Here is a 24315-nt window from a genome sequence, read left to right as displayed (position 1 = left end):
CTGAAGATTTTTATACCTCCATCACTTGCTATGTTAAGTTAAAAGTTCTGTCACCTCTTGCATTTTCTCTAAAAAATGTGCTGTGGTTCAGCTTCAAGCCTTAGAGTTTCCAGCGTGGGTTGACTGACAGCAGTTGTACAACTGGATTGTGCAGACTAGAGGATCAGAACAAACTCTTTTTAGGTTAAAGTTGTCTGAGCATCTGTTAAAGAGACTTGGGTGATTGAGCTGCCTGCCTGGCTACTCCGTACCTGCAGCTCCTCCTGAGCAGAGCTCTGGGGCTCCGGGTCGCTCTGCTTGCTGGGGGCACACTCACTGATTATGAGCTACCTCCATGGTGTATTGACAAATGCAGCAAACGACGCAGATTTACCAAAATCGTTATTTAATAGTTCACTATAAGTGTATCCTCTCTTGTGCACTTTACAGCAGTGCAATCCAAATCCATGAATCATGTTTGGATCTGAAAATGCTGTGTTCTTCTTGAACGATCTTTATGCTTTACAGTAGACACATTGGTCACTGTGGCTCATGGTAGTGAGCTGAAAACAAGTTTAATAACTCAGTCTACTCGGTATCTTACAAACCGTAATGAAAACTTTATAAAAGTTATATGCAAACTGAAGTTAAAATATCACTCCCAACCATTACTCTGTATTATAAATTACAAGATTTCAAATATTTATATATTCTTCAGTAACTGTACAGGTTGTCTACAAATAGTTGGAATAATATAGATATATGTACAAGTATACGCAAATAGAGTTAACTTTACCTGCTTTTTCAACTGTATGGGTAGGCTGTCAGCAAGGTATGAAATAAGAAAATGTGTGTGATTTTTGCCTCCATGTATGTACATAAATACATTTCTATATATACAGAGACGCATAAAGACTAACAAGCCCATTCCAAAACCTGGAGCATAGCCATACATAGTAAATCCTTCTTAAGTGATATGAAAGTATCCTTCCATCTTCATGCTCAGCACTGCATCTGCATTTGTCTTCTGTGACGTTGTGTTGCTGGAGGATATTATATTTAGAAAATTAAATCTAAAATTTTGTTTCTGATGGAATCTGTGGGAAATAAAAGGAAATAAATGTCACCTTCTGTAAGGAATCACCACGGCAGGTGCCCTCTGGTGAGTGGTATGTAAAAATTTGCTCATCTAAGGTGTTTGTGTGGGAAGATTGTGGTCTGACATTTTTTCTGTGTAGGGTTGCTGTGTGCTGGGTACTGCCTTTCTCTTAAAGTCCATGATGATAGGCTGTGTTTGTCCCTTTCTTATCCCCGTCTCTGGACTCCCCTTCTGCCTGTGAAATTTAGATAAATGGGACTAATGCTGACATCTGTGTCACACAGACATGCTACCACTAAGCTTGTCATGGGGGAACTGTGGTGGACAGGTGAGGAGACCAGGGCAGAGCCTGCTGAGATGGCCTTCACCTGCCCTCCCTCAGCAGACTCAGTGCGCAAGGCAAGTCTTGTGAGCTGAGTCCCATCCCTCTTACTCCTGTAGGGCTTTGTCTTAACTCAAATCCTGTTAATAACCTGTCTGGATACTTTCTGCCCTGGGCTGACACCAGGGCTCAGGGATGAAGATGCTTTGTTATCTGACCTAGCAGTTTCTGTGAGCAGCTTTTGGGCTGCGTTTCCTGTGGTTGGAGTGCAGCTACCGGAGCCGGGAGTCTTACCGTGACTTCCCGGCTGCGCAGTCCGTTGCTGGGGATGACAATATAGTCGTTACTGCTGCCTTTGTCCTGCAGTGAACACAAGAAGTTGTGGGTTAGGGAATGGACTGTTTTTTTTTTTTCCCCCTTTTTCACGTTGAAGAAGGTATTTCTTTGAAATCTCTGGAACATGCTTGGGAAGGCAACCTGGACAGAAGGAAGCTCTTGCTTGTCAGCCCCTTATGCCCCCCAGCAGTCTCCAGGGCAGTGCAGAAGAGCTGGGCCAGTTCAGCTATGTGGGATTAAACAGTTTCCAGGTGAGTATCATTGTGGGTTTAAACAGATTTAACATATGCAGGATCCTTTCTTGCTCTTGATTTAAGAATGTTCCCAGAAAGGCCAACACTAAATTTGGCTGTAGTGATTTGTCTGCAGAACTTCAGTGCTCCCTTTGAAGGCAGACAGGCCTGGGAAGCCTACATGCAAGCCACATCAAGGCTGCCTTGCAGGCGACACTGCCACATAAGCAATAGTACCTGCTGGATGGGTGAGGACAAAGGACTGCTGATGGGTGGGTCAGGATTTCGCCCCACACCCTGCCCTTCCCCAGGAGGTGACTTCCAGTGAAGTCCTCAGCCAGGCCAGTCTCCAGTGGGAATTATTCACTCCTTTTGCCAGTGCTTTTCCAGGCACCAGGGGCCACTCTTACTCTCCAAATTTATTGAAGACCAGCTGAGTTTTAATCATTAACTTGAGATGATGTAGGGCACGTGGCTCACTGTGCAGGGCACTGCTGGGTGCCCTGTGAGTAACGTAAAGGCACTAAAGTAGCAGAAGATGAAAACTGTAGTGTTACCTCAGCAAGCTTTGATTTGGGGGAGCTGGCTATGTCCTTCTTCAGCAAAATGTGTAGAACCGCATCATGAATGGTGAGGAAAAACATGGATGGCTTGATCTCCTCGTCAAAAAATGCACATCTCTCCAGTTTTTCCAGGAAGCCCTCTGTGGGGGAACAAAATCAAAGCACAAAGTGACTCATGGGCCTTGAAAATGAAGAAATAGTGAATCCTGAGCGTGTCCACCAAGCAAACGCAGGAATTGATGGTAGACTGCACTGTTTTATTTTTTCAGAGCAGGCGAGTTCCTCTTTACTGCTGTGGAGAGGGTGGCATATAAACGCCACTGTTGTGCTCGATGACAGGCAGAAGGGAGTTTGAGCCCTGTTTCTTATTTAATGCCTCACCCAGGCTGCCCAATAGCAGTTCTCACAGCCCAGAGCTGAAGAGCACAGTGATGGCCGTAGGTAAAGTGAGCCATTGTGAGTGGTCCCAGACTGCTGGGGACAGCATGGGAGGGATGACGCCTCCTCTCAGCTGGACCTGTTTGCTGTCCAGGACTGGAATGTGAAACTGGGGTGATCCTCCACAGCTGTGCTCGGTGGGGAGTGGGGAAGGCAATGGGACAAGGCATCCATGACAATGCTGACAGAAAGGCAAGTACTCACCAGGCGCCCCTGCAATGTAAATGTCGATATCAATCCGGATAAATTCTTTCAAAGTCTGTTAAACCAGAAAGAGGCACCATTTAGATACTGCTAATTGTTCTGATAACAGCCATTATTGTGATTAGCCACAGCAGATACACAAACCACTTTAAGATATTTAAGATCTATGATGGTAAGTAGCTCTAAACTCAAACTCTGCTGCACGTAGAGGCAGGATGGTCTCTTCACATGGCTGCAGACAAGGATGACTGATTCTTTTGGAAAGAGGCAGTATTAAATACATTTAGTCCATAGTGAAAAGCATATTCTTTCATAAATTGTATGGCTTTATTGTACCTACTTGACATATTCAAGCTTCTGGGGAGACTTCTATTACTGGGAATTTGAGCAGAATTACGGTTCCCACTGACGTGGTGGGGGTTTAGTTTCTATGGAAATAGATTTATACACCCTCTGTGGCTCTCGATAGTTAACTTTAGCTACTACTGTTTGAAAATGTTGTTCTTATTGCTTTCTTCAAGGTCATCCTGGAAAGTGAGAACAGGAGCAGAAATGAAACTCCAATGCTCCAACTCCCTGCCTGGTGTTTAAAACCGTATTTCATATGTACATTTCTGTAAAACTTCCCAAAATCTTACCAGGTGAAGAAAGTTCTCTAGGTGACAACACTCTAATTCCAAGAAAATTTGGGTTGATTATTTAATCCATTTCCTAAACACTCTCTATGGAATATGTACATTAAAATTCACATAAACTTGAAGGTTGCTACTACCTTTCCAATTGATGTACGAATACCTTTAAGAAGCAAGCTAGAAACACAGGACAGAACCACAGAATGGTTTGGGTTGGAGGGGACCTTTGAAGATCATTTAGTCCAATCCCCCTGCTATAGACAGGGACATCTTCCAATAGATTAGATTGCTTAAAGCCCCATCCAACCTGGCCTTGAACACTTCCAATGATACAGCATCTACGACTTCTCTGGACAACCTATTCTTCCTTATGTCTAATCTAAATCTACCCTCTTTCAGTTTAAACCCATTGCCCCTCGTCCTGTAAAGGGCCTTGGTAAAAAGTCTCTCTCCACCTTTCTTATAAGCCCTCTTTAAGCGCTAAAAGGCCATAATAAAGTCTTCTGAGAGCCTTCTCCAGGCTAAAAAACCCCAACTCTCTCAAGTGTTTTGTCATATGAGAGGTGCTCCACCCCTCTGGTCATTTTTGTGGCCCTCCTCTGGACCCATTCCAACAGGTCCATGTCTTCCTCTTTCCCGTACTAAGGGCTCCAGAGCCGGATGTAGTACTCCAGGTGGGGTCTTACCAGAGTGGAGTAGAGGGGCAGAACCACCTTCCTCGACCTGCTGGCCACACTTCTTTTGATGCAGGCCAGGATATGGTTGGCCTTCTGGGCTGCCAGCACACATTGCTGGCTCACGTTCAGTTTTTCATCTACCAGCACCAAGCCCTTCTCCTCAGGTCTGCTCTCAATCCCTTCGTCTCCCAACCTGTACTTATACTGGGAATCATCCCTACACAGGTGCAGGACTTTGCACTTGATCTCATTGAACTTCATGACGTTCAGACTGGCCCACTCCTCCAGTCTGTCAAGGTCCTTCCGGATGGGGGTGCTGGTGGACGAGAAGTTGGACATGAGCAGGCAGTGTGCAGTTGCATCCCAGTTGCAGCCCAATCACATCCTGGGCTGCATCAAAAGATGCATTGCTAGTAGGTCCAGAGAGGTGATTCTTCCGCTTTACTCTGCTCTGGTGAGACCTCACCTGGAGCATTGTGTGCAGGTCTGGAGCCCTCAATATAAGAAGGACATGGACCTGATGGAGAGGGTCCAGAGGAGGGCCACAAGGATGATCAGGGGGTTGGAGCACCTCTGCTATGAGGACAGGCTGAGGGAGCTGGGGTTGTTCAGCCTGGAGAAGAGGAGGCTCCGGGGAGACCTAATAGCTGTCTTCCAGTACCTGAAGGGGGCCTACATGAAGGCTGAGGAGAGCCTGTTTACAAAGGCCTGTAGTGACAGGACGAGGGGCAATGGCTTTAAGCTGGAGGGGAGCAGATTTAGATTGGAGATTAGAAGAAAGTTCTTTACTGTGAGGGTGGTGGAGCGCTGGAACAGGTTGCCCAGGGAGGTGGTTGAGGCCCCATCCCTGAAGACATTCAAGGTGAGGCTCAATGAGGCCCTGGGCAACCTGGTCTAGCTGGGGGACTGCGGCGACCGCTGACTGTGGGGAGGTGGGACTAGATGACCTTTGGAGGTCCCTTCTGGCCCGGATAATTCTGTGATTCTGTGATTCTATGCCATACCTTCACTCAAGTGTGTTCCTCAAGTAACTACATTCATATGTTTTTCTTTCCTATGATCACTGTTTGCTTTGTAAATTACATTTACCTTTTGGAGGACTCTCATGGCAGAAAAATCGAGGAAGGACACTGCTGAGAAATCCAGAATGATGCTGTGGATGTCGACCATGGGCACAGTGATGCCAGGGGGGAGGTCGGTGCTCCAGTTGATCTGAATGGGCAAGTCTGTCATGTTGGTGGGCTGGTCCAACTCCTCTATGCTGTTGTTGTCTAATTCTTCATCTGACTCGTGTGTATGCTTAGCCATGCAAATCAAGCCTTTCTGCATGACAGAGAAAAGTGTAATAATTAATACTTCTTTTAAAGACTTTTAAAGGTACTTAAAGAAGTCTTTTTAAGAATTCTTTTTTAATATTTTTTTTTAAGTAATGCATCTTTTGCAAGGATGGGAGTGGAGGCAGGATAAAGCTGATGTACCCATGAGATGGAGCAGGACCTACCTGCTCTTTACGCTAGAAAAGGTTCTGTCTCTCCCTTGCCTGGAGGAGTTTGGAAATGTTGACTTTCCTCTCATCAATCATTGAATCATCATCATATGATATGGCTTGTTATTGTTCCCTGCGGTCAATCGTCAGATGTGCTTTGATTCAGTAATTTTTGAACAAGTCAAGAAAAAGCATGCAGGGTTTGGGCTGGAAGAAAACCAGCTTTATCCTGCCATTAATGCAGCATGAACGTCACCTCTGTGGGATCTGATCCTGCCATTTGATGTCAAACAAAGTTCCAGTGGACATGTACAAGCTCTGCCCATGGTAAAGCTGTAGGTCTCTAACTGTGAGAGTAATTTAAAATCTTTTTTTTTTATATATGTGTTTATGTCACAAAGTGGCAACTTGGGGAATGGCATATCTAATTATGACAGGAGCCTGTGAGAGACTTCTCTGCCATGTCAAGCCAGGAAGCTGATTGCTAAACCCCTCCTGGGTGGAGTTGCCTTACATACAGGTGTCACTTGCAGCTCTCCATTCTTCAGCATCTTTCTGATCTTCCTCAGAGCTTTATTGCGTTTCCTCAGGACTCTCAGAGGGTTGAAGCCAACCTGCAGAAACAGCACTTCGAATAATTTTAGAAAACCCAAACACCAGGGACACCAGGGGGAGGACTCAGTATCTCATGTGGCTTTTCTTTACAGTCATGATGAGCATAGTTTGCTCTTGATGTTGCCTACCACCATTCATAAATTCAAGCAAGGGTGCTTTTTCTTGGTTGGAAGGATGCCTACGGGTATGACTGCAAACCTGGCAGGCCCATCTTTGCTAACTCTAGGATACCAGCATGGACACCATTATAGCAGTGACAATGCTGTAGCACAGACCAGTAACTCCAACAGGCCAGTGCAGTGATGGCTAACCCAGAGCTTGTCCTACTCATCTTTCTTATGAAACAGCCATCCAAGCAACCAAGATTAGAGAGCTCACAGGTTGTGTCTGCTCTGTGCTACCTGACTGCAGCGTCCTGTACACATCGTTTTGTTTTCTTGAAGAAGAAAAACTAAGTTGATCATGCTGACTGCATATCTCTCTTGAACCTATTAGCAAAAGTATATGGCAGGTAAATTAGGTTAGTAAGGGTTATGAAAATACTAAATTCTTGCAAGTCTTCTGTCTCATCTATCTAGTGGGTGGAGGAGAGGGGTGTTAGAAATGCCCATGTTTTTAAAGGACAGTGGTGTCAGCATCTGCACTTGCAGAAAAAACCCTTCAGGCTCTTCTGATCTAAAAGTCGAGCACATGGAGAACCAAATGTGCTGGATTCCCTGGTTCCTCTGCCAGTTTCAGTCCCTCATGTGAGGAATGAACTTCTCATTACCAATGCTCAGGGAGCCATTGCTTATTGACTCGCCTCTAAGAGCAGCAGGAAGGGGTGGTTACGGGAGCAAGAATTTGCCTTAAACTAGAATTTATTTCAGTTGAAAGGGACCTAAAACGACCACTTCAATCTATCAGTATTATTAAAGACTGAGGCCAAAAATGCATTGAATACCTCTGCTTTTTCTTCATCCCTATTAGTCAGGTGACCATTTTTAGCAAGTATCAGTCCAATGTTTTGTGTCTTGTCCCTGCATATATGAACCACAGCTCTGTAATCTTCCTGTGAAACCTGACCTTGCTTCCAGAGATCATACCATCCCTGCATATATGAACCACAGCTCTGTAATCTTCCTGTGAAACCTGACCTTGCTTCCAGAGATCATACCATTTCTTTTCCTCTTGAGCTCCACGAGGAGTTCCCTGTTCAGCCAAGGTGGTCTTCTGACCCTCTTGCTTGACTCACACAGCAAAATTGTCTGCTCCTGTGCTTTTAAACAGTCGTCCTTAAAGACTGGCCAGCATCTGTGGGCTCCTAAGCCCTCAAAAACAGATTCCCAAGTACTCCGTTAAATAGCTCTCTGAACAGTTTAAAGTTTGCTCTCCTGAAGTCCAGGGGAGCAACTCTGTTGTTCTTTTTCCTTATTATGCTGAAAATTTTAAACTTAAAGATTTCATGATCACTGTAGGCAAGACAACCACCTACCACCACATCCCCCACAAGTCCTTCTTTATTCACAAATGGCAAGTCTAAAAAGTCATCTTTCCTAGTTGGCTCACTGAGTACCCGTGACCAGAAGTTATCGTCTCCTGCAAACTTCAAGAATTTCCAAGACCTGCTTGTCACAGCAGTATGATATTCACAGTTGATGTCTGGGAAGTTGAAATCTCCCATAAGGACAAGGGCTACCAATCCTGAAATTTATCCTAATTGCCTATAGAATAACTCATCAATGCTTACATCATGGCTGGGTGATCAGTAGTAGATACAAACTACAACAACCCATCTCCTTTGTTTTGGGTTCAGTCTGGGGATGGTGAGCCTCTCTGGCACAGATAGGGCTCAGGGGTCCTGGCTCTCCGTGCTGGTTATGGAAAGGCTGTCTGCCTTAGTCCAGTTTGCCATGGAAGAAATTAAGATCTCTTTGATAGTGTGATTTTGTTCAGTTTTTCTTCTGACTGTTGAGGTTAAGTTCTCTGGGGCAAGATGAGTAAACTAGCATTTATTGGGTGTAAATAATGTAAACGCTAATAAAATAACATCCCTTTACATTCTCTATGTTTACACTACTTTCTTCTAAAGGACTTAAAATATGTGTATGCATTGTTATGGTATAAGTTCAGTGCATGTTAGGCTGTTCTCTTTCTCAGAGGTGTGTACATACATGTGGCATTGCAGTAGTGGCAACAATATTTGAATAATTAATGAAAAATTCATCTTTGAACTGTGGCTTGACTGCATGCAGTAGTTACTGGGAAATTGTGTTCACCTTAATGTGTCACGCAATTCTTACGCTCAGAATGAAAGCCCCAGACACTTACAGCAGTGATGAGTTTCTCTCTGAAGAATTCAATATTGGCAAAGAAGATAGGAGATGAGCACTTGAAAATCTTGACTCCCTCTGGCTCATAGATCTGTACAATGAAGGAAAAGTGTCAGTAACGACATCTGCTCTAGAAACACAAATGCAGCAGGTAATAACAGAAATGTGACATTTCTTACGTCAGTGTAATCCTTCCTGTTCCTGTAGATGTTACTTCTCCCAACATTAGCCAAAACAGTGCAGCTTGGGCTGTGAACAGACACACACACAATTATTTGTACCTCATACCGAGACCTGGCGGAAGGGAAGGATCAGAGAAAGCAACCCCAGCTCTGATCCTTCAGACTGAAGCAGGACCCACATCCAAGGGTTTATGCCTCTAAATGATTTTTCCATACATGGTTGCTGGACAGATAGAGTCACGGGGCTGTTGGTCTTCTCTGTGCAGGGGGGAATTAATTTTTAACAGGAGGCCCTGAGATATCTTTTCATTGTGTCCAACAAGTACTCACATCTGGGAGCGGATCACCACCACCAGCAGCTGGAACGCCACGGCGGCTGCTAGCCCAATATCCAGACCAAGAAAAACAGCAGCTAAGAAAGTCACCACCCATACAACCTGTAACGAGCAGATGGATGACAGCAGTTAAGAGTGTGTCAAGGACAAGTGTCATGAGTCCAGGGTGGGAGCAGCAATGTCTGGACTGTTTTTCAGACCTGGTCCAGGCTGTCCACCCACCTTTGGTGAGGAGTTTCATGTTGCCTAGGTTGTGTTTTCATTGAAAAATAGGGCCAGACTCACCAGGGAGTGTTTCTAGGGATGACAATTTCTATTCAATAAGGGCTTAGAATAATAGAGATGTGGATTTTGTGTAGGTAGTCCATTAAGCACTCAATCAAAATCCAGCAGAAAGGCAAGGTTACAAGTAAATCAGGATCCTGGTAAAGCCAAGAGTTGTAAATGTGCTTTGGGTATCAAAACAGGCAAAAGTAGGCTCTGTGAACGTACATGACTGATAAGCACAAATGACTAGATAATACTGAGTATTTTTAATGACAGATCTCAGAGCCTTTTCACATAGTAAATAACTGTTTGGTGGCTGGGAAAACCAAGGCCTGGAACTGTTTGGGAAAACAAGGAATTGGCCAATGAGGAAGCCAAGAGCCTACATTTTTGGAATGTCAGAGCCAGCCACGAGATTTACCACTCGGAATAAACTCATCAAGCCATGGTCTTGTTTTTTGCTATGTAACCTCCACCTAACATGCTGCGTGAAGGAGAAAGTGCCCCTGAACGTGTAGCCAATGCACTGAGCATTCACATTTTCTGTAACCGCCTTCTACTACGTATGACTTTATACAATGAACTGTATTTTAATAGATTTTGATAAAATGGATGAAAACAAAGTTAGGAGAGAGAATCAACTCAAAATAGGTGGGACAAAATGGAAAACACGAGCAAGGGGTATAAAAGTGAAAAAGGCATACTATTAGTAGAAAATTTGCATAATGGGTGACTTTCCCAGAGTGCCTCATTTCTGAATGCTTGTGGGACTCAACTTACACAGTCATACTTGTCCCTTCTCCATAGGACGCCTATTTCCTTGAACTGCATGAGCATTCCTTTCAAGTTGCCAAGAGCCAAAGATGCAAGGACTGACTGTTAAAAAGACCAAAATACACATTGAATTTTAAAGCAAGCAAGGAAAACATTGAACATTAAGACTTAGAAGATCATACAAATAGGGCCAAAGTGCAGCTGAGAGGCCAGGCAGCTCCTCACATTCTGTCACTGCGGTAAGTTGGGATGCCCCATCCATCATGCTGGAACCTCCCTGCAGCGCAGGTATCTGACCTGAGGCTGCAAGTCCCACCTATCCGTGGCACCTAAAAGCTGGTGCTGTGATGTTTGGTGTTCGTGCACTTGTGTTCCCTCTGAGGGACTAGATGTAGTGGTCCTCTACTTCATGATCTGGGAAGAAGAACCAAGCTTTGCAAAACCCTATTTTGCTCCCACTGAACTCTTTGGATGCGCCCAGTGACCGCCAGAGCCAGAGCAGCCCTGTCTTTGGCAAGTAGGAGGAAGAGTGAGGTGAAACCAGTGAATACCTTCTGTAATGGCTCCAGGAGAAACCCAATGGCCAAGATCACAATCAAGACGATGACAGCTGAGATAATACCAGCAATCTGCATGAGAGAGCAATTCCACCATGAATAAGTACCTGAAGGCATTATGGTCATCCAGGAAAAAATGGAGCTTTCTTGCATTAAACACCATCATGATCTTTTTTCTATACCTGTGTTTTGCCTCCTGTGCTCTCCTGCACACCTGATCTTGACAGAGCGGTGCTGGAGGCAAATCCTTTAAATGATCCACCAAGTATATTACCCAGCCCAAAAGCAATTAGTTCCTGAAATAAAAACAAAAGACATTGTTCTCAAAAGTTAGTTGATGACAGTTATTCACAAGGCAAAGCATTCCTGAAATGACTTATTTCCCATTTACAGATGCACCATATTTATTTCTGTGTTATTTGCCTACCTGGTTGGCGTCTATTGGGTAGTCATGCTTGATGGAATACACTTTAGCCACGGAGAAGGCTACTGCAAACCCAACAATTGCGATGGAAATACCATCACCAATACACTTTTGGAGGATACCTACATCAGGTAGAACAGGCGCTTGAAATCTGAAAGACAGAAAAATCTACTCATTAAGGATATGCCTAAGGAGTCAAGTTCTCAAGAGAGCAAGGCAGAGTCCAGCTCATACTTTGGAGAGCTGCAACACAGAATAATTGATCTGAATCCTATAAAAGTTTGGGGATTTCTTGATCGGAACAGGGACTCTGTTTATCTGCAGTCAGCTCAGCTTGTGTCTCGGCAGGTTCTCATTTCCTTGGCCAGGACCAGCCACGGCTCATTTTGTCTGAGGTACATGCACAGTTCTGCCTTCCAGTTACGCACGGATGTAAGATCTGATGTGGTGCTGGGGCCCTTGCACAGGCAATTTACACACAGAAAGATTTCACTTAATTGTGACCCCCCCCAAAAAAATCCCTGCATGATTAATTGAAGCCCTTTAGACAGCTAAACAAATACTAAGTCAGGTAATATTGACTATTTTCTCAGGCTGTCTGCTAGATGCTTTAACTGTACCATTTCTTCCTGATTTGATCAAGGCCTTTTGCAGATCCTAGGGAAGGGAGAATTCTCCTCTGGGCTTCCTCCACCACCCCTTTCCCCACCAACCACTTCCACAAATTATGTCAAGTCTGAAGAATGGAGACTCTTGAGCAGAAATTCTTGAGAAGAACTTTGAGTTCTTCTGCAAACTTCATCCGCTAACACCCCTGGGCTACAAGAGGCAACCAAGAGTGCAGTGGTGAGTAAACGGCTGCAGTCTGTTGTCCTAGTGCATGTCTTCCTCCCTCTTTTTAACTTAATGTGGGCCTAATAATTCTTCATACCAAAATTCTGGCATAGCTGGATGTACTCTCTCTATATAGATATATACTCTATATGTGAATATATACTCTCTATATGGATATAATTATAGAGGAGCAGATGTTGAAGCCTCTGAGAAAAAATGGTGTCTTGGGGGATGCTGGTGGCTGGTCACAGGGGACCACACAGGACAACTGTGCAGTGTCCTACTGGATTCCCAGGAGAGCTAGTGGCTGCTCAACCGTGCATTTGCTTTGAGGGAAATGGAAGTGTTCAGGAGTGAGTAGCTCAGGAAAAGGGCAAACGTCAACCTCCTGCTCAGCAGCTGTCTCAGAAAATGAAGCATGTGATTATTTCATGTTGCAGTGTATTCTTTGTCACATAGGACATGTGCTCTAGTGAATAACTTTTACCAGTTGAAAGTTTGTCCTCATATTGTAGAGAGAAAAATGTTTATTTCCCTAGTAAAAGAAGACGAAGCAGAAAGCACAGCTGAACCCATTTAGCACTGACAAGCTGGAGAGAACATTTTGCTCCACTGGTAAATTTTAAGCAAATGACTTACCCTTCCTCTAGTTTTCCGACAACAGCTACATTGAATTTTTCTTCAAGTTTACAAAAATAGGAAATCAGTGCTGCTAAGACCGTCTGGAAGATAATAAACCCCACCTCCATTAGGCACATTCAAGTAAGAGTATGATGAAGAAACTATTTAAAAACATTTATTTCCCTCTCCCACACGCTCTGCAGTCTCATCACCAGAAGCAGAATTATGCCCTAAATCTGCACATACTTTTGTTGTTCAGATGTAATTCCTGAAGCACCTTACAGGTAACATGTCCATTAATCACACAGAGAATATATCAGAATACCTCATAAAGAACAGAGAACATCCCACCCAATAAACCAGGTGTTTTCTAACAGGTGCTGTGATAAGTCTGGGGGAAAACAAGAACCACCTGCACCTATAGCAACATCCCCCAAGACTTTAGGATCTCGCTGCCCATGTCAGGCTTCCCCCAGCCCACTGCTGCTTGGGGCAGGGGACAAAACCTTCTGCTGCTGGGGGAAAAAACTGTGTTGTGCTTGGCCACGGATCGCCAGGACTTCGGTGGCTGCTTGCAGGTGGGGTGCAGGCCGAGCCAGATTCATCCAAGGTAAAAATTCGGTTTATAACATCTTACTCACTAAGGTTGTATTCAGTTAAGAACAGGTAAATAGAGGTAAAGCATCTCACAATAGCTCATGAACACTGTATGTTTTTCCTTATAGATAAAATGATAACCCATTATTTAATGCAGAACAGGACAGGAAATAGTTAAAAATCTGCTTCCCATTCACTATAGTGATAGAGCCATTGCAAAATCAAAGAGAAGTGCCCCTTACCATAAGGAGTTCGATCGGGATGGGAGCTGGTAACTTTTCTTTGTATCGATCGTTCATTTCTTTCACCACGAACACGACAAACAAGATAATGAGGGATGTGACAAGGTCAGCGATGTTTGTATCTTTGATCTGGCTGAAAATGCTCTCCAGAGTCTGCAAAATCAGGAAGAAACATGTTGTGCTTTAGAAATAGTAGTGGCCTGGCACAGTCTTTTCCAGAAGGGCCTGTCTCTGAGTTGCTCTAAGGCTTATGGCAGCTGGGATTTGGTCCCCGTGGCACAATGTTGTGGGTTGTAAGCCGCAGTGAATGTGCACGTGCATCAGCCAAACAACAAAAGCATCTGTGAAAGACCCTTTTCACTGGCTCTCGACCCTCTCCCCCTGGCCTCCCCCTCAGGGAAGATGGCAACAACACGCACCAGCAATGGAATTACTGAGCAGGTGCCTCTCTCCACCCCTCCCTTGCTGTCCCTCTCTTTCCTCCTTTCTCATCCAACAGCCCTCATGGAGTCATATCCAAATGAAACATATACAATATCATTCCAGAAAAAGGGAATAATTAAACGACTGAGGCAAAGTTGAACGCTTAATTAAAACAATAGACAATAACAACAACACACAATAGAAAATATTATCTAATTAGCCCAACAGGGTTTAACTTGGTGTTTGGTAATAAATTTAAAGTTTGGTGACATACTAATAACACATCTCATCCTTCTCTCCTGTGTTTCCTCCTGCTTGCCTGTTTTTATGCTAAGTTCTGTTATTACTGCCTTGTGATATATGGTCAGATATGCCTCACACGTTTCAACAGCATTATCAAATAATGAACACTTAACACTTACATAGATGATGCCAAATGGCTTATTAAATCCAGGGACAGGTAGCTGAAACATGAATTTCAGCTGAGATACCAGAACATGGACAGCTGCAGCAGTCGTGAAACCACTGATTAATGGCTGTGATAAATAAATAACGATGAATCCAAACTGGAGAAGTCCCAGAAGCAACTGAAATGATAAATGACCATATGTCAGTGTGATTCATTTGTGCTTTTAAGTAATCTCTGCAACAAAGGGAACCATATTTAATAGGAACCAAGATTTTTCACATAATCCCATACATTCAGGGATTAAGGAAAAAACTGTCACCAGACTTGCAACAAAACAGGAGGCATAAGACTAGTAAGAGCAATTGCTAGAGCAGTTAAAAACTATTCTTTATGTTTTATAGCTAAAATAACCTCCTTAGTCTTAGGGTTTTCAGTACCCACATTTTTACATGGTACCAGTGTTTCATGAAGCACAGATGTATTAATAAGGAAGGAAGGAACTGCAGGAATTCTATATTAGGAAGGAAGGAGATGCTTGCTTTTTTAAAAAAACAAATCCAAATACTTTACTATTATGAGACAGAGCTTTTATTCCCCTTGCTGTGTCTGCGTCATTCACATTTCTCTCTCAACTACTTTTTTCCTATCCAGCAGGTTGTGTTGTGCTGTAGGTGGGCTGTAGGCTCAGGTCTCTGGGCAAACCCAGGGGTTTCACAGCACGGATCACTGCCTCATCCCTGGAGCAGGGTGGACATCTCCTGATCAGTGCACCAAGGTCAGTTATGTGGGAAGGGGAAGAGAATTGCTTTGGTGACTACCCCAGTGGAAAACAAAAGGGAAGGCCAGCTCACCATCCATCTATTGCTATATGTGCCTACAGACACACGCGGGCACACACACACTTATGTTTACCAACCTGAAAAACCCCAGAAAGGAAGGTTACGGTCGCAGCCACCATCACCCTCTCTTGATCTATTGCTGACATATTTGTGGAAGTGCTATTTCCAGCACTGTCATCGGGGACCAGCCTGACGACGACCCCTCCCACCATCAGGCTCAGGACAGGGAAGGGACCTGAGCAGCACAAGGTGTTCGTTAGAGACCCGGAGGGGCAGCGTGTACTTCTTCACCAGTGAGGAGGGCAGTCAGTGTGACGGAACTTACCCACTGAGATATGTCTAGATGTGCCAAAGATAAAATAAACCAGAACAGGGAAAAACGCTGCATAGAGTCCATAGCCCGGGGGGACGTTCACCAGCAAAGCAAAAGCGAGACCTGCAAGGACAGAGAGCCGGGGAAGGTGATGAGCGTGTGACGGGCTGAAGCCAGCAGTTCCTTTGCACCTGCCATGGCAGGCTCTGTCAGAGTACACGTCTGGGAGGTACCTTGCAGGACAGCCACGAGCCCCGTGTTGATGCCAGAGACGATGTCACTGAGGATCCACTCCCTGAAGCGGTACGCTGGCAGCCACGAGACAACGGGGAACGAACGCAACGCAATTTTTTTGACTCTTTGTGAGGAGCAGCTGTAAAGACACAAGAGGACAAAGCCCTGTTGGTGAACAGCTCAGCTGAGTTGCAGCCTGTCTTCGCAGGGGAAATGAAGGGGAAAGGATTCAGGTTCAGGTCGCCAGAGGTCAAAATCTTACACGGACACATCCCTGACCAACCTGCTCTGCCAGCTGTGCTTGATGGAAGATTCAGTGGCCTCCAGAGGTCCTTTTCAACCAAAATTTTTATAGAATCATGGGATGGTTTGGGTTGGAAGGGACCTTGCAAGGTCATGTAGTCCAACCTCCCCTGCCATGAGCAGGGACATCTTCAACTAGAGTAGGTTGCTCAGAGCCCTGTCCACTCTGACCTTGAATGTTTCCAGGGATGGGGAATCTACCACCTCCCCAGGCAACCTCTTCCAGTGTTTCAGCACTCTCATGGTAAAAAATTTCTTCCTTATATCTCCTCTGAATCTACCGTCTTTTAGACTAAAACTATTACCCCTCATTATCGCTACAGGCCCTATTAAAAAGTCTGTTCCCAACTTTCTTATAAGCCTCCTTTAAGTATTGAAAGGCTGCAATAAGGTCTCCCCAGATTTTGTGCTGCCGAGTGCCCAGGAAAAGAGAAGCTGCCTGGGCTACAAGTGTAGGAAGACTTCTAAGGGTAATATCAGATAAAATTCTTTAGAAAAACCTGACATTGATTAATGAGTTTTCATTTACTTTGTTGGAATCTGAGATGGAAGTTGTTGGGGGGGATGCAGTTCATGTTGTCTGAAAGCGGCAGTTTGGGCTGTTTCTTAGATCCATATTTTTTTAAAAAATAAAAATCTCCTTACCTAAAATATAGTTTCAGGTGATCCCAAAAGGTTTTATGATATCTGTGCAATTTCTCGTGCTCTTCATTGAACGAATTCTCCGAGTACACAGGTCTGGCTACAACATAGTGATTGCCCACAGGTTCAACCATTTCTTCTGAAATGTCAGGTGAAGATGGTGACTTGTGTGTGCTTCTCTCTGGCCTTAGTAACTTAAAAACCTGAAATGAAGAACGAGGTTAGCTGCTTATGTACTGTGGGGTGGGTGGCCATAGCATAGATGAGTGAACTCCAAACTGAGCGTTACCACCTTTGAAGATCAAAAAGGGAGATCGTTGGGACACCCGCTTCACTTTGCCAAGGTGATCTCCTGCCCACCTCCTCCTCCCACTGCAGGGCAGCGTTTCACTGGAGCATGAAGTATTTCTAAAGATGCAGCCAAAAAGCAGACAAGATGGATTTTCAGCTAATTTATCTCCAAGTCAGCTGTCTACAACCAAAACCTGCCTCCCTCAAGGGATACTAATTCTTTAAAGAATAAAGAAGCAGATCCTAAGTAGCTTCTCTTTGTGGCACCACCAGGAGGGTGGGAGCTCGCTGGACATGTGAGGGGAAAGGCAGAGCCAAGGCAGGACTCAGTCATCCTCTATTGGGCCCAGACACAGGGCAAACTTTTCAGCTTGGATGTGTGTGACGAGGAGGTTAGGGTCAGTAGTAAAAAAGCATGATGTTGCTGCTTGTTATTTGTAGGACTTATTTCCACAGGTTGTCTAGACTGCTTCTCCTCTGTTTCATGCTCACAAACAGTTGTTGCAATGTCTGACCTAAATACTGTGTTCTGCTGTGTCCCAACCCACATTCACATGTTTGTACTGAATAGAAACTGTCCTTGGTCACTCCAGAAATGACCCCTGAAGCCCACATTGCACATAAGATGCGAGATTCGTTTCAGTCAATATCACTGGGTATTTTTCAGCAATTAATTGATGCCTTCACTCTGCTGTTTCCCATTCTTCCCATGTGAAATTCGCCTAAATAAATGTCCTGTTAAAAACATTTCTCTCTGCTGTAGCCACCATTAAACATGTAATACAGTGTTAGTCCTAGGCAGGAGCTGTGGGACTTGTTCTTGGTAGTTGCAGTTGGACTAGATGATCATTGTAAGTCCCTTCTAAGTGAACTAGTCTAGTGTAGTCTATTTTCTTTTGACTCGGAGGTGAAGATGTACTGTAGGATGTAAAAAGTCTTTTGTGAAGCTGATAATAGAGCGTTTCTCTTTGTTTTCCCTAGCGATTTCAAATGCTCCTTCGTGCCTCGGTGCTTGCTCTGTCTCATGAGATATGCCCAGCCAACACTAGTTCCTCGCCCAAATCTATTGACTAACTCGTGCTGAAATAGCCTATGTGCATTTCTAATTCAGACTCATGTGTCCTCGATATTTGGAGATATCACAGGACAGATTTTCAAGTGGCACAAAGCAGTTTGCATAGTTATGAGCAGATGGAAAGCTTTTTATCCATGACAATTTGGGCATTAAAACGTGATTCCCATCCTGAAACTTTGCTACAGCTCAGGGCCCATTATTGACTTATTTCAAGTGATTTCATTTTAGTTTCCTCCCAGTTCATTTTGGGGAAATTCACGGATATGTACAAGTCCAAATAATATTACATGAACCTCTTAGAGATGCTGGGGTTTTTTTATATACTATTTTTCCACAAAGGACTCATTATTTTGGCAATGGGTTAAACATTTTTGCTAACTGTTTTAACATAAAAAAATTAGATCTGTAATATTTTCCAAAAAGTGGCAGGTAATTATTCTAACGGACTAATACTCAAAATCTAAGCCCATTCAAGACCCTGATCCAAAGTCAGTTAAAATCATACTTGAATCCTGTAATTGTACACTACTGTCCCTCCCTCTGTTGGGATCAGAGCTCCCAACCTGGGGCTGATGAAATTTCAATGAAAAAGATTGGTTAATTTAGTTCTTTCTGTCATAAATCTTGGTTTACTTTGGTTTGCAGGATGAAATTTTATCTATCAAGGATTTTAGAACTGCTGTGTTTCCTAGTCTGGGTATCAGTCTTTTAGACTCCACATGACTGAGAGGACTATTGCTGAAAGTCCTGTTTCATAGTGTTGTTCTTTACATTGTAGGGCACAGGATGTACTATTTGTACCCTTTGAAATGTTCATCAGCCATAAAAATAAAAGAAGTGCATAGATTACTCTTTCATTTCAGATTTTCCCCAGTGCTGCAGCTGCTGTAGCTTTTCTGGGTACTTTAGTTTTCACTCCTGTTCTTGCCCAGCCATTATTCTTTCCTAGGGCCAAATTTAATGCCCTGATCTCAGGGAAGATACAATATGCCTCTTTACAACTCTCTAAATCTACTTTGGTTTATTAGTGCTGGTCTCGTCGAAGGACTAAGCATTTCACATGTGTTTTTTCCTTACTGATAGGAGCCCCAATTTACCAACTCCCCTTCTGGTTTGGTTGGATGGCTTACAGCTGCAGAAGGAGTGCTGGAATCTCACCCTGAGGATCTCATCAGGCTGAACCGTGTGAGCATGAGTCTGCTTTAAAGACTGTGGTGCCACATGGCATTACTCAAACTGAGTTTAATGAAGCCAGCCTGAACACCTGAAGTGCAGTGTAAAGTGCCTTCAACCTGTTTTCTGGCAGGTAAATGAGACCATACAGCGTGGCACCTTGCTGCAGCTCAATGACCTCTGCTGCAAGTCACCTGCTAGTTGAGCTTGTCCCATCTGGTTCCCTCTTCCATGGGCTCTATCAGCAGCTATCAGCTACTGCAACTTCAGTCAGAACTGCCTTCCTCTTACTCTTGTTCTTCCCATATGCATTTAGAATGATAGGATGCCCTCTGCACAGGGACATTTTTTTTGACTGTCAGCACCTTTACTAATTTTACATGTTTTAAAGAAAATGGGGATATTGTGATGAGTGCCAGCATAGTGGAGGCCAACCTCCTCCACAGGTCCCCTAAAAGAGAAGTCTACCCCAGTAACCCACACTATCTTTCCAGAATGCTCCCATCATTAAGTCCTTGGACTCCTTATGGGACATGAGCAGTTAGTGCAGTTCTTCTGATGACTTCTATAATGTGCCCACTCACACATGGGGACCAGGAGCACGACCAAGCTTATACCACACACCTATCAAGTGGTAACAACTTTCACTCACCATTGACCAAGACTAGGTCTGAACTGAAACCCCGGAGATAACGTTCTGGTTCTGTTTTATTCCGTATACCCTCTGATCCTGTTCTCATGGCCAGCAATTAACAGCATTACCATCTCTCACATGTAAAAAACTTCAACTCCACTGCTAATTCCCCACATCTGTGAACCTTTGGTAATGCATAATGCGTATGTTTCATTCTGTTGAGGGGATTAGCAAAAGGATACTTTTTCCTCTTTATTAATTTATCTTAACTATTGACTAAGTACACAAAAATCTGGTAACTTTAACTGAATAATTAAATATTAACACACTTCATCCCACTTTTCAATCACTCACGAACTCTATTTCTCTGTAATGCAAACATTTGAAAAATACAAATTCCACAAAAGAACCTTTTAAATTTTACAAGAATTACAGCACATGACTAGAAGCTTTTAATTTATAAGTATTACTTCACGTATCCCACATCCAGATTGGCAAGTCAAAATCATACCTGATGTATCTTCCAGGAAGCTCTTTGGAAGAAACCACACCAAGATTTTATGGAAAAAGATATCCTTGAGTGCAGTGCAGGTATCCTGTGCTGTTCTTCATTTCAGAACCTCCCTAAATAGTGGCAGCATTTTAATAACTAACTTCAGTTAACTTTTACAAGAAAAGGAAGATTTCACTGTGGCCTTGACCATTGAGCCTATCCTCAGGAGGGATGATAAGAGTAATTTCTTAAAGTTCTCTATGATATTGCTTAACTTTGTTTGGTGAACTGTTTCTGATTGGTCTGCAGAGACTAATATGGAAAAACAGAGATGAATAAGAAGGACTGACTGTTGCAATCCTGTCCTGTGCATCTGCCAGGTTTCTGTTGAGCGTGGTGGGAAGTGGTGACTAGAGCTCAGCTATGGTACCCTTCACTTCTGAAGGAGCATGAGCCAGTGGTAAGGCAGATGGGGCTGCTGGGCATGCCAGTCTGAGTGAGGTGTGCCACAGTGAACCTTCCTCCCAAGCACCTTTAAGGGACCCTGAATTGTCTGTCCAGAAGCAGTTCCTGTGTGCTCAGCTCATGGCCAAAAATAGCCTTTGCAGGGATTTCCATCAGCCAGCTGTGATTTGGTGGACTGGACTTGGTACAGCATCCTGTGACAGCCGGTGGAAAGGTGGAGACCATGCGTGCAGTCAAGTGTTGGGGCATGAATGTGGCGTAGGTTGGTTGGGCTGTCCTGCAGGACCCTGGTCCCCTCCACTGCATATAGAGGAGCTGAGGGAAATCACCCTCCCTAGGCCAACAGAGCCTATGTAAACATTTCCCTGAGATATCTCAAACCACCTAAGGAGGTAGCTGAAATAACGTTTTGATGCCTCAGGCCATAACTTTGGTAGCAGGTGCCCATGTTCAAGAGAGCAATAAAACCTCAGTGCTAAGGTGCTGGGGACAACATAGCATCAAAGTTCTCCAATGAAAACCATCCTTAGGACACTTGCCTTAGTTCATAGTATCATGAACATCTAGAAGTGCTTCAGTCGTGCTACCAGGAATATCATAGGCTGCCCAACTCCTTAGGGTACTCCTCTGGGCTGGAAGCCAGGGCTTGCCTTAGCGTTTGGGGGTCTGAAATCACAGCCAGTGTCCCTGAAGAGAGTCTTTTCTCCATCTGGTGTAAGGCATGGCATGAAGAAGGGCACCCTGTGTACTTTGGAGGGACAGTCATACACATTGGTTTAGGAGGAGAAGAGGCAGGAGGAGCCTGATGTTCTACTTTCAGATGGTTTGCACCTATTTCAGTTAATGATTAAACCAAGAAAAAGTGGAGCAAGCAGGACCCCAATATCTGTCTCTGCAAAGTGTGAGCTCTATTAGCCTATTCAGCGAGGGTTTCCTGTGCTTTAGCCCACAGCTGTGGGTTCCCTGAGAGTCTTTATGGACCTCAGGGGCTTTTGAAAGTTGGAGCTACACTTTTAACAAAGACCATAAGCACTCCTAGTCAAAAAAGATCCCAGATCACTTCTGAAACTGTCGAGAGACCCTTCTCTGTGACAGCAAACCCCTGGTTTTGGTAACTGCTGGTAGGCTTAAGGGATTTGCTGCAATTTGTAAAACTGACACAGAAATTACTTTTCCCATTAAAATAACAAACATTTTAAAAGATGTAAAACAGTTCAAACCATAAAACAGTTAAATAGCTTTTGGCCTCCTTCCTCAAACTGCAGGCATGATGTAGTCATGGAAGTGCTTTAAGACCATTTTGAAGTGTTGAATGTATTCTAAATTCTTTGTGTTCAGGATGCGTTATGAGAAGCTGCAAGGTAAAACAGGTAGGACAGCTTATTTAGGACTAGGTTTAAATGCAGGAGGGACTCTGCTCTTGTGAAGTCAGTAGAGTCTTGTCCTTGGCTTCATCACATCCACCTGTGAGTGCTTTATTCTTGGATTATTCCTACTAATTCACTGAAGCAATAAGGCACTACATGGAGTGATGAAAGGTATAAACACTTTGGCCTTTCTGTTTGCAGCAATAATGTTAAGAACATGATTGTCTCTGGATGGTAGAAGAGCTTCCGTGCACAAGGGTCGGTCATACAGGAGCAGGTTACCTCCGTCCCACACCGCAGAAGTTCAGCTGTGCAAAGCCCTGGCGCCTTTACACCAGGTGTTTAAACACCAGATAAAACTCCATAACCAGCTGGGAAATGTGGCCTTTTCTGCCAAGGAAGAGCAGAAGAGAAGGAAATGAAAATTTCTTATTGCTCTGTCTCTCAGGCAGCCCCAGAAACGCAGAGAGTTCAGTGCCATAGATCAGTCACAGCCTGATCCCTTGCCAAGTCTCAAGTACCTTCAGCTTCCTTTTGTTTTCATGGGAGCTGAAAACTACTCAGCGCTCTTGAAAGCCGCTTGGTGAGCTGAGCTCTGAAGGGCTTCAGGTGTACTGCCTCCCGCCCCGGGCAGGATGGGGAGGGAGAAACAAGTGCCTGGAGGGAGATAAAGCAGTAACAAATTGTCTGAGAGACTTACGACTGCAGAGAGAAGCTATTTTTCACAGAGGAAAGAAAACAGTTCTGCCGGAGATGCATTTTACTTGTCTTGTGAAGAGCTCCACGTCTTTCTTTAGTGTTAAATAAACACCAGTATTGATACCGGGAGATTAGCTGGCTGAGAATGTGGATAACAGCATCAGCCCGTGCCGATCTCTAGTATTTCACAATGTCAAAACTTTGGGAAGCTTCTGTTCTCATGTGCCGCTTTCTGGCCACGTCCTGTCTTCTGCTGCCCAGCTGGTCAACCTGCTGTCAGGTTCTGCCCAAAACCTTCCAGCAAAATATCTCTCACAGTAGTATCTGCAAAACACTCCAAACTCAAATGCTTCCAACCCTTTTAAATATGACTGCTCTACTTAGGCAGCTCAGTGGTTAACAGAAACATGTTATATTTTGCTCAGCAGCAAGTGTGATAGTCAGTTTGGGCACGCACCGCTGGTGGGAGCCAGTTCCTCGCTCCCATTTTGGAGGAAGGGCAGGAACTGCAGCCTGTGGGTGGCATCCTTAGGAAGACTTGAAGCCCCTACCAGGGACATTAAGAAAGAAAAGGAAAATTAGATGGCCCTGGAAGGTGTTCCTAGAAAGAAGAGTTGTCACTTGTACTCACAGACTCAAGACGCTGACACCAGAAGGAAGCATAATATCATTTCATGTCCAGCTTCTCATACTCTCTAGTACCTTGGTTTCTTTACAGCAAGTTTCTCTTTCATAGAATCATAGAATTGCCCAGGCCGGAAGGGACCTCCAAAGGTCATCTAGTCCGACCTCCCCGCAGGCAGCAGGGACACCCCCAACTACACCAGGTTGCCCAGGGCCTCGTCGAGCCTCACCTTGAATATCTCCAGGGAAGGGGCCTCAACCACCTCCCTGGGCAACCTGTTCCAGTGCTCTTTCTATTACCCTGAGGCACAAATCAAATTAATCATGCTACTGGGTCAAGTTCAGTGATGATGCATAAAATGGGTGCGAGGAGGAGTAAGTTTAGTTAAGAAGCAAGTGTCAGGCAGGCAATGTAAGTTTGGAAAGGGCAGTGAGGTTGGGCAGGGAGAGAAGGCCAGTTCCATTAACAAAGATATTTCTGGATTGCTCAGATTTATCAAAACTTGAAGAAATAGAGGGTCTGAATTTTGCTTAGTGACTCAGGAAGAGGTAAGACCTCATTAGGATATGGGTCATTGAAGGTTATCTTTCCTTTGTATTGA

General features: G+C 44.2%; 1 protein-coding gene across 2 annotated transcripts; it reads right to left on the bottom strand.

Moving 5' to 3' along the window:
• Positions 1-413: 413 nt before the first annotated feature.
• Positions 414-20619, bottom strand: SLC26A3 (solute carrier family 26 (anion exchanger), member 3). Of its 2 annotated transcripts, none has more exons than XM_014963468.1 (21): positions 20577-20619; positions 16896-17095; positions 15947-16086; positions 15726-15836; positions 15478-15635; positions 14575-14739; positions 13730-13882; positions 12909-12991; positions 11439-11586; positions 11194-11307; positions 11006-11083; positions 10461-10556; positions 9409-9515; positions 9076-9145; positions 8895-8987; positions 6488-6583; positions 5573-5806; positions 3175-3229; positions 2527-2672; positions 1695-1760; positions 414-1076 (listed from the first exon to the last, which is right to left on the bottom strand). In XM_014963468.1, the coding sequence occupies exons 2-21, from the start codon at positions 17024-17026 to the stop codon at positions 1053-1055; spliced, it is 2268 nt and encodes a 755-aa protein (XP_014818954.1). In that variant the 5' UTR covers positions 17027-17095; positions 20577-20619; the 3' UTR covers positions 414-1052. The 2 variants fall into 2 exon arrangements, with proteins under 2 accessions (XP_014818954.1, XP_014818955.1); XM_014963469.1 differs by lacking the exon at positions 20577-20619 and adding an exon at positions 17185-17283.
• Positions 20620-24315: the final 3696 nt, after the last annotated feature.

This window comes from Calidris pugnax, unplaced genomic scaffold (assembly GCF_001431845.1).
Source record: "Calidris pugnax isolate Ruff unplaced genomic scaffold, ASM143184v1 scaffold44, whole genome shotgun sequence".
In the NCBI taxonomy this organism is placed as follows: domain Eukaryota; kingdom Metazoa; phylum Chordata; class Aves; order Charadriiformes; family Scolopacidae; genus Calidris; species Calidris pugnax.
This window is presented reverse-complemented; position numbering and strand designations above follow the sequence as displayed.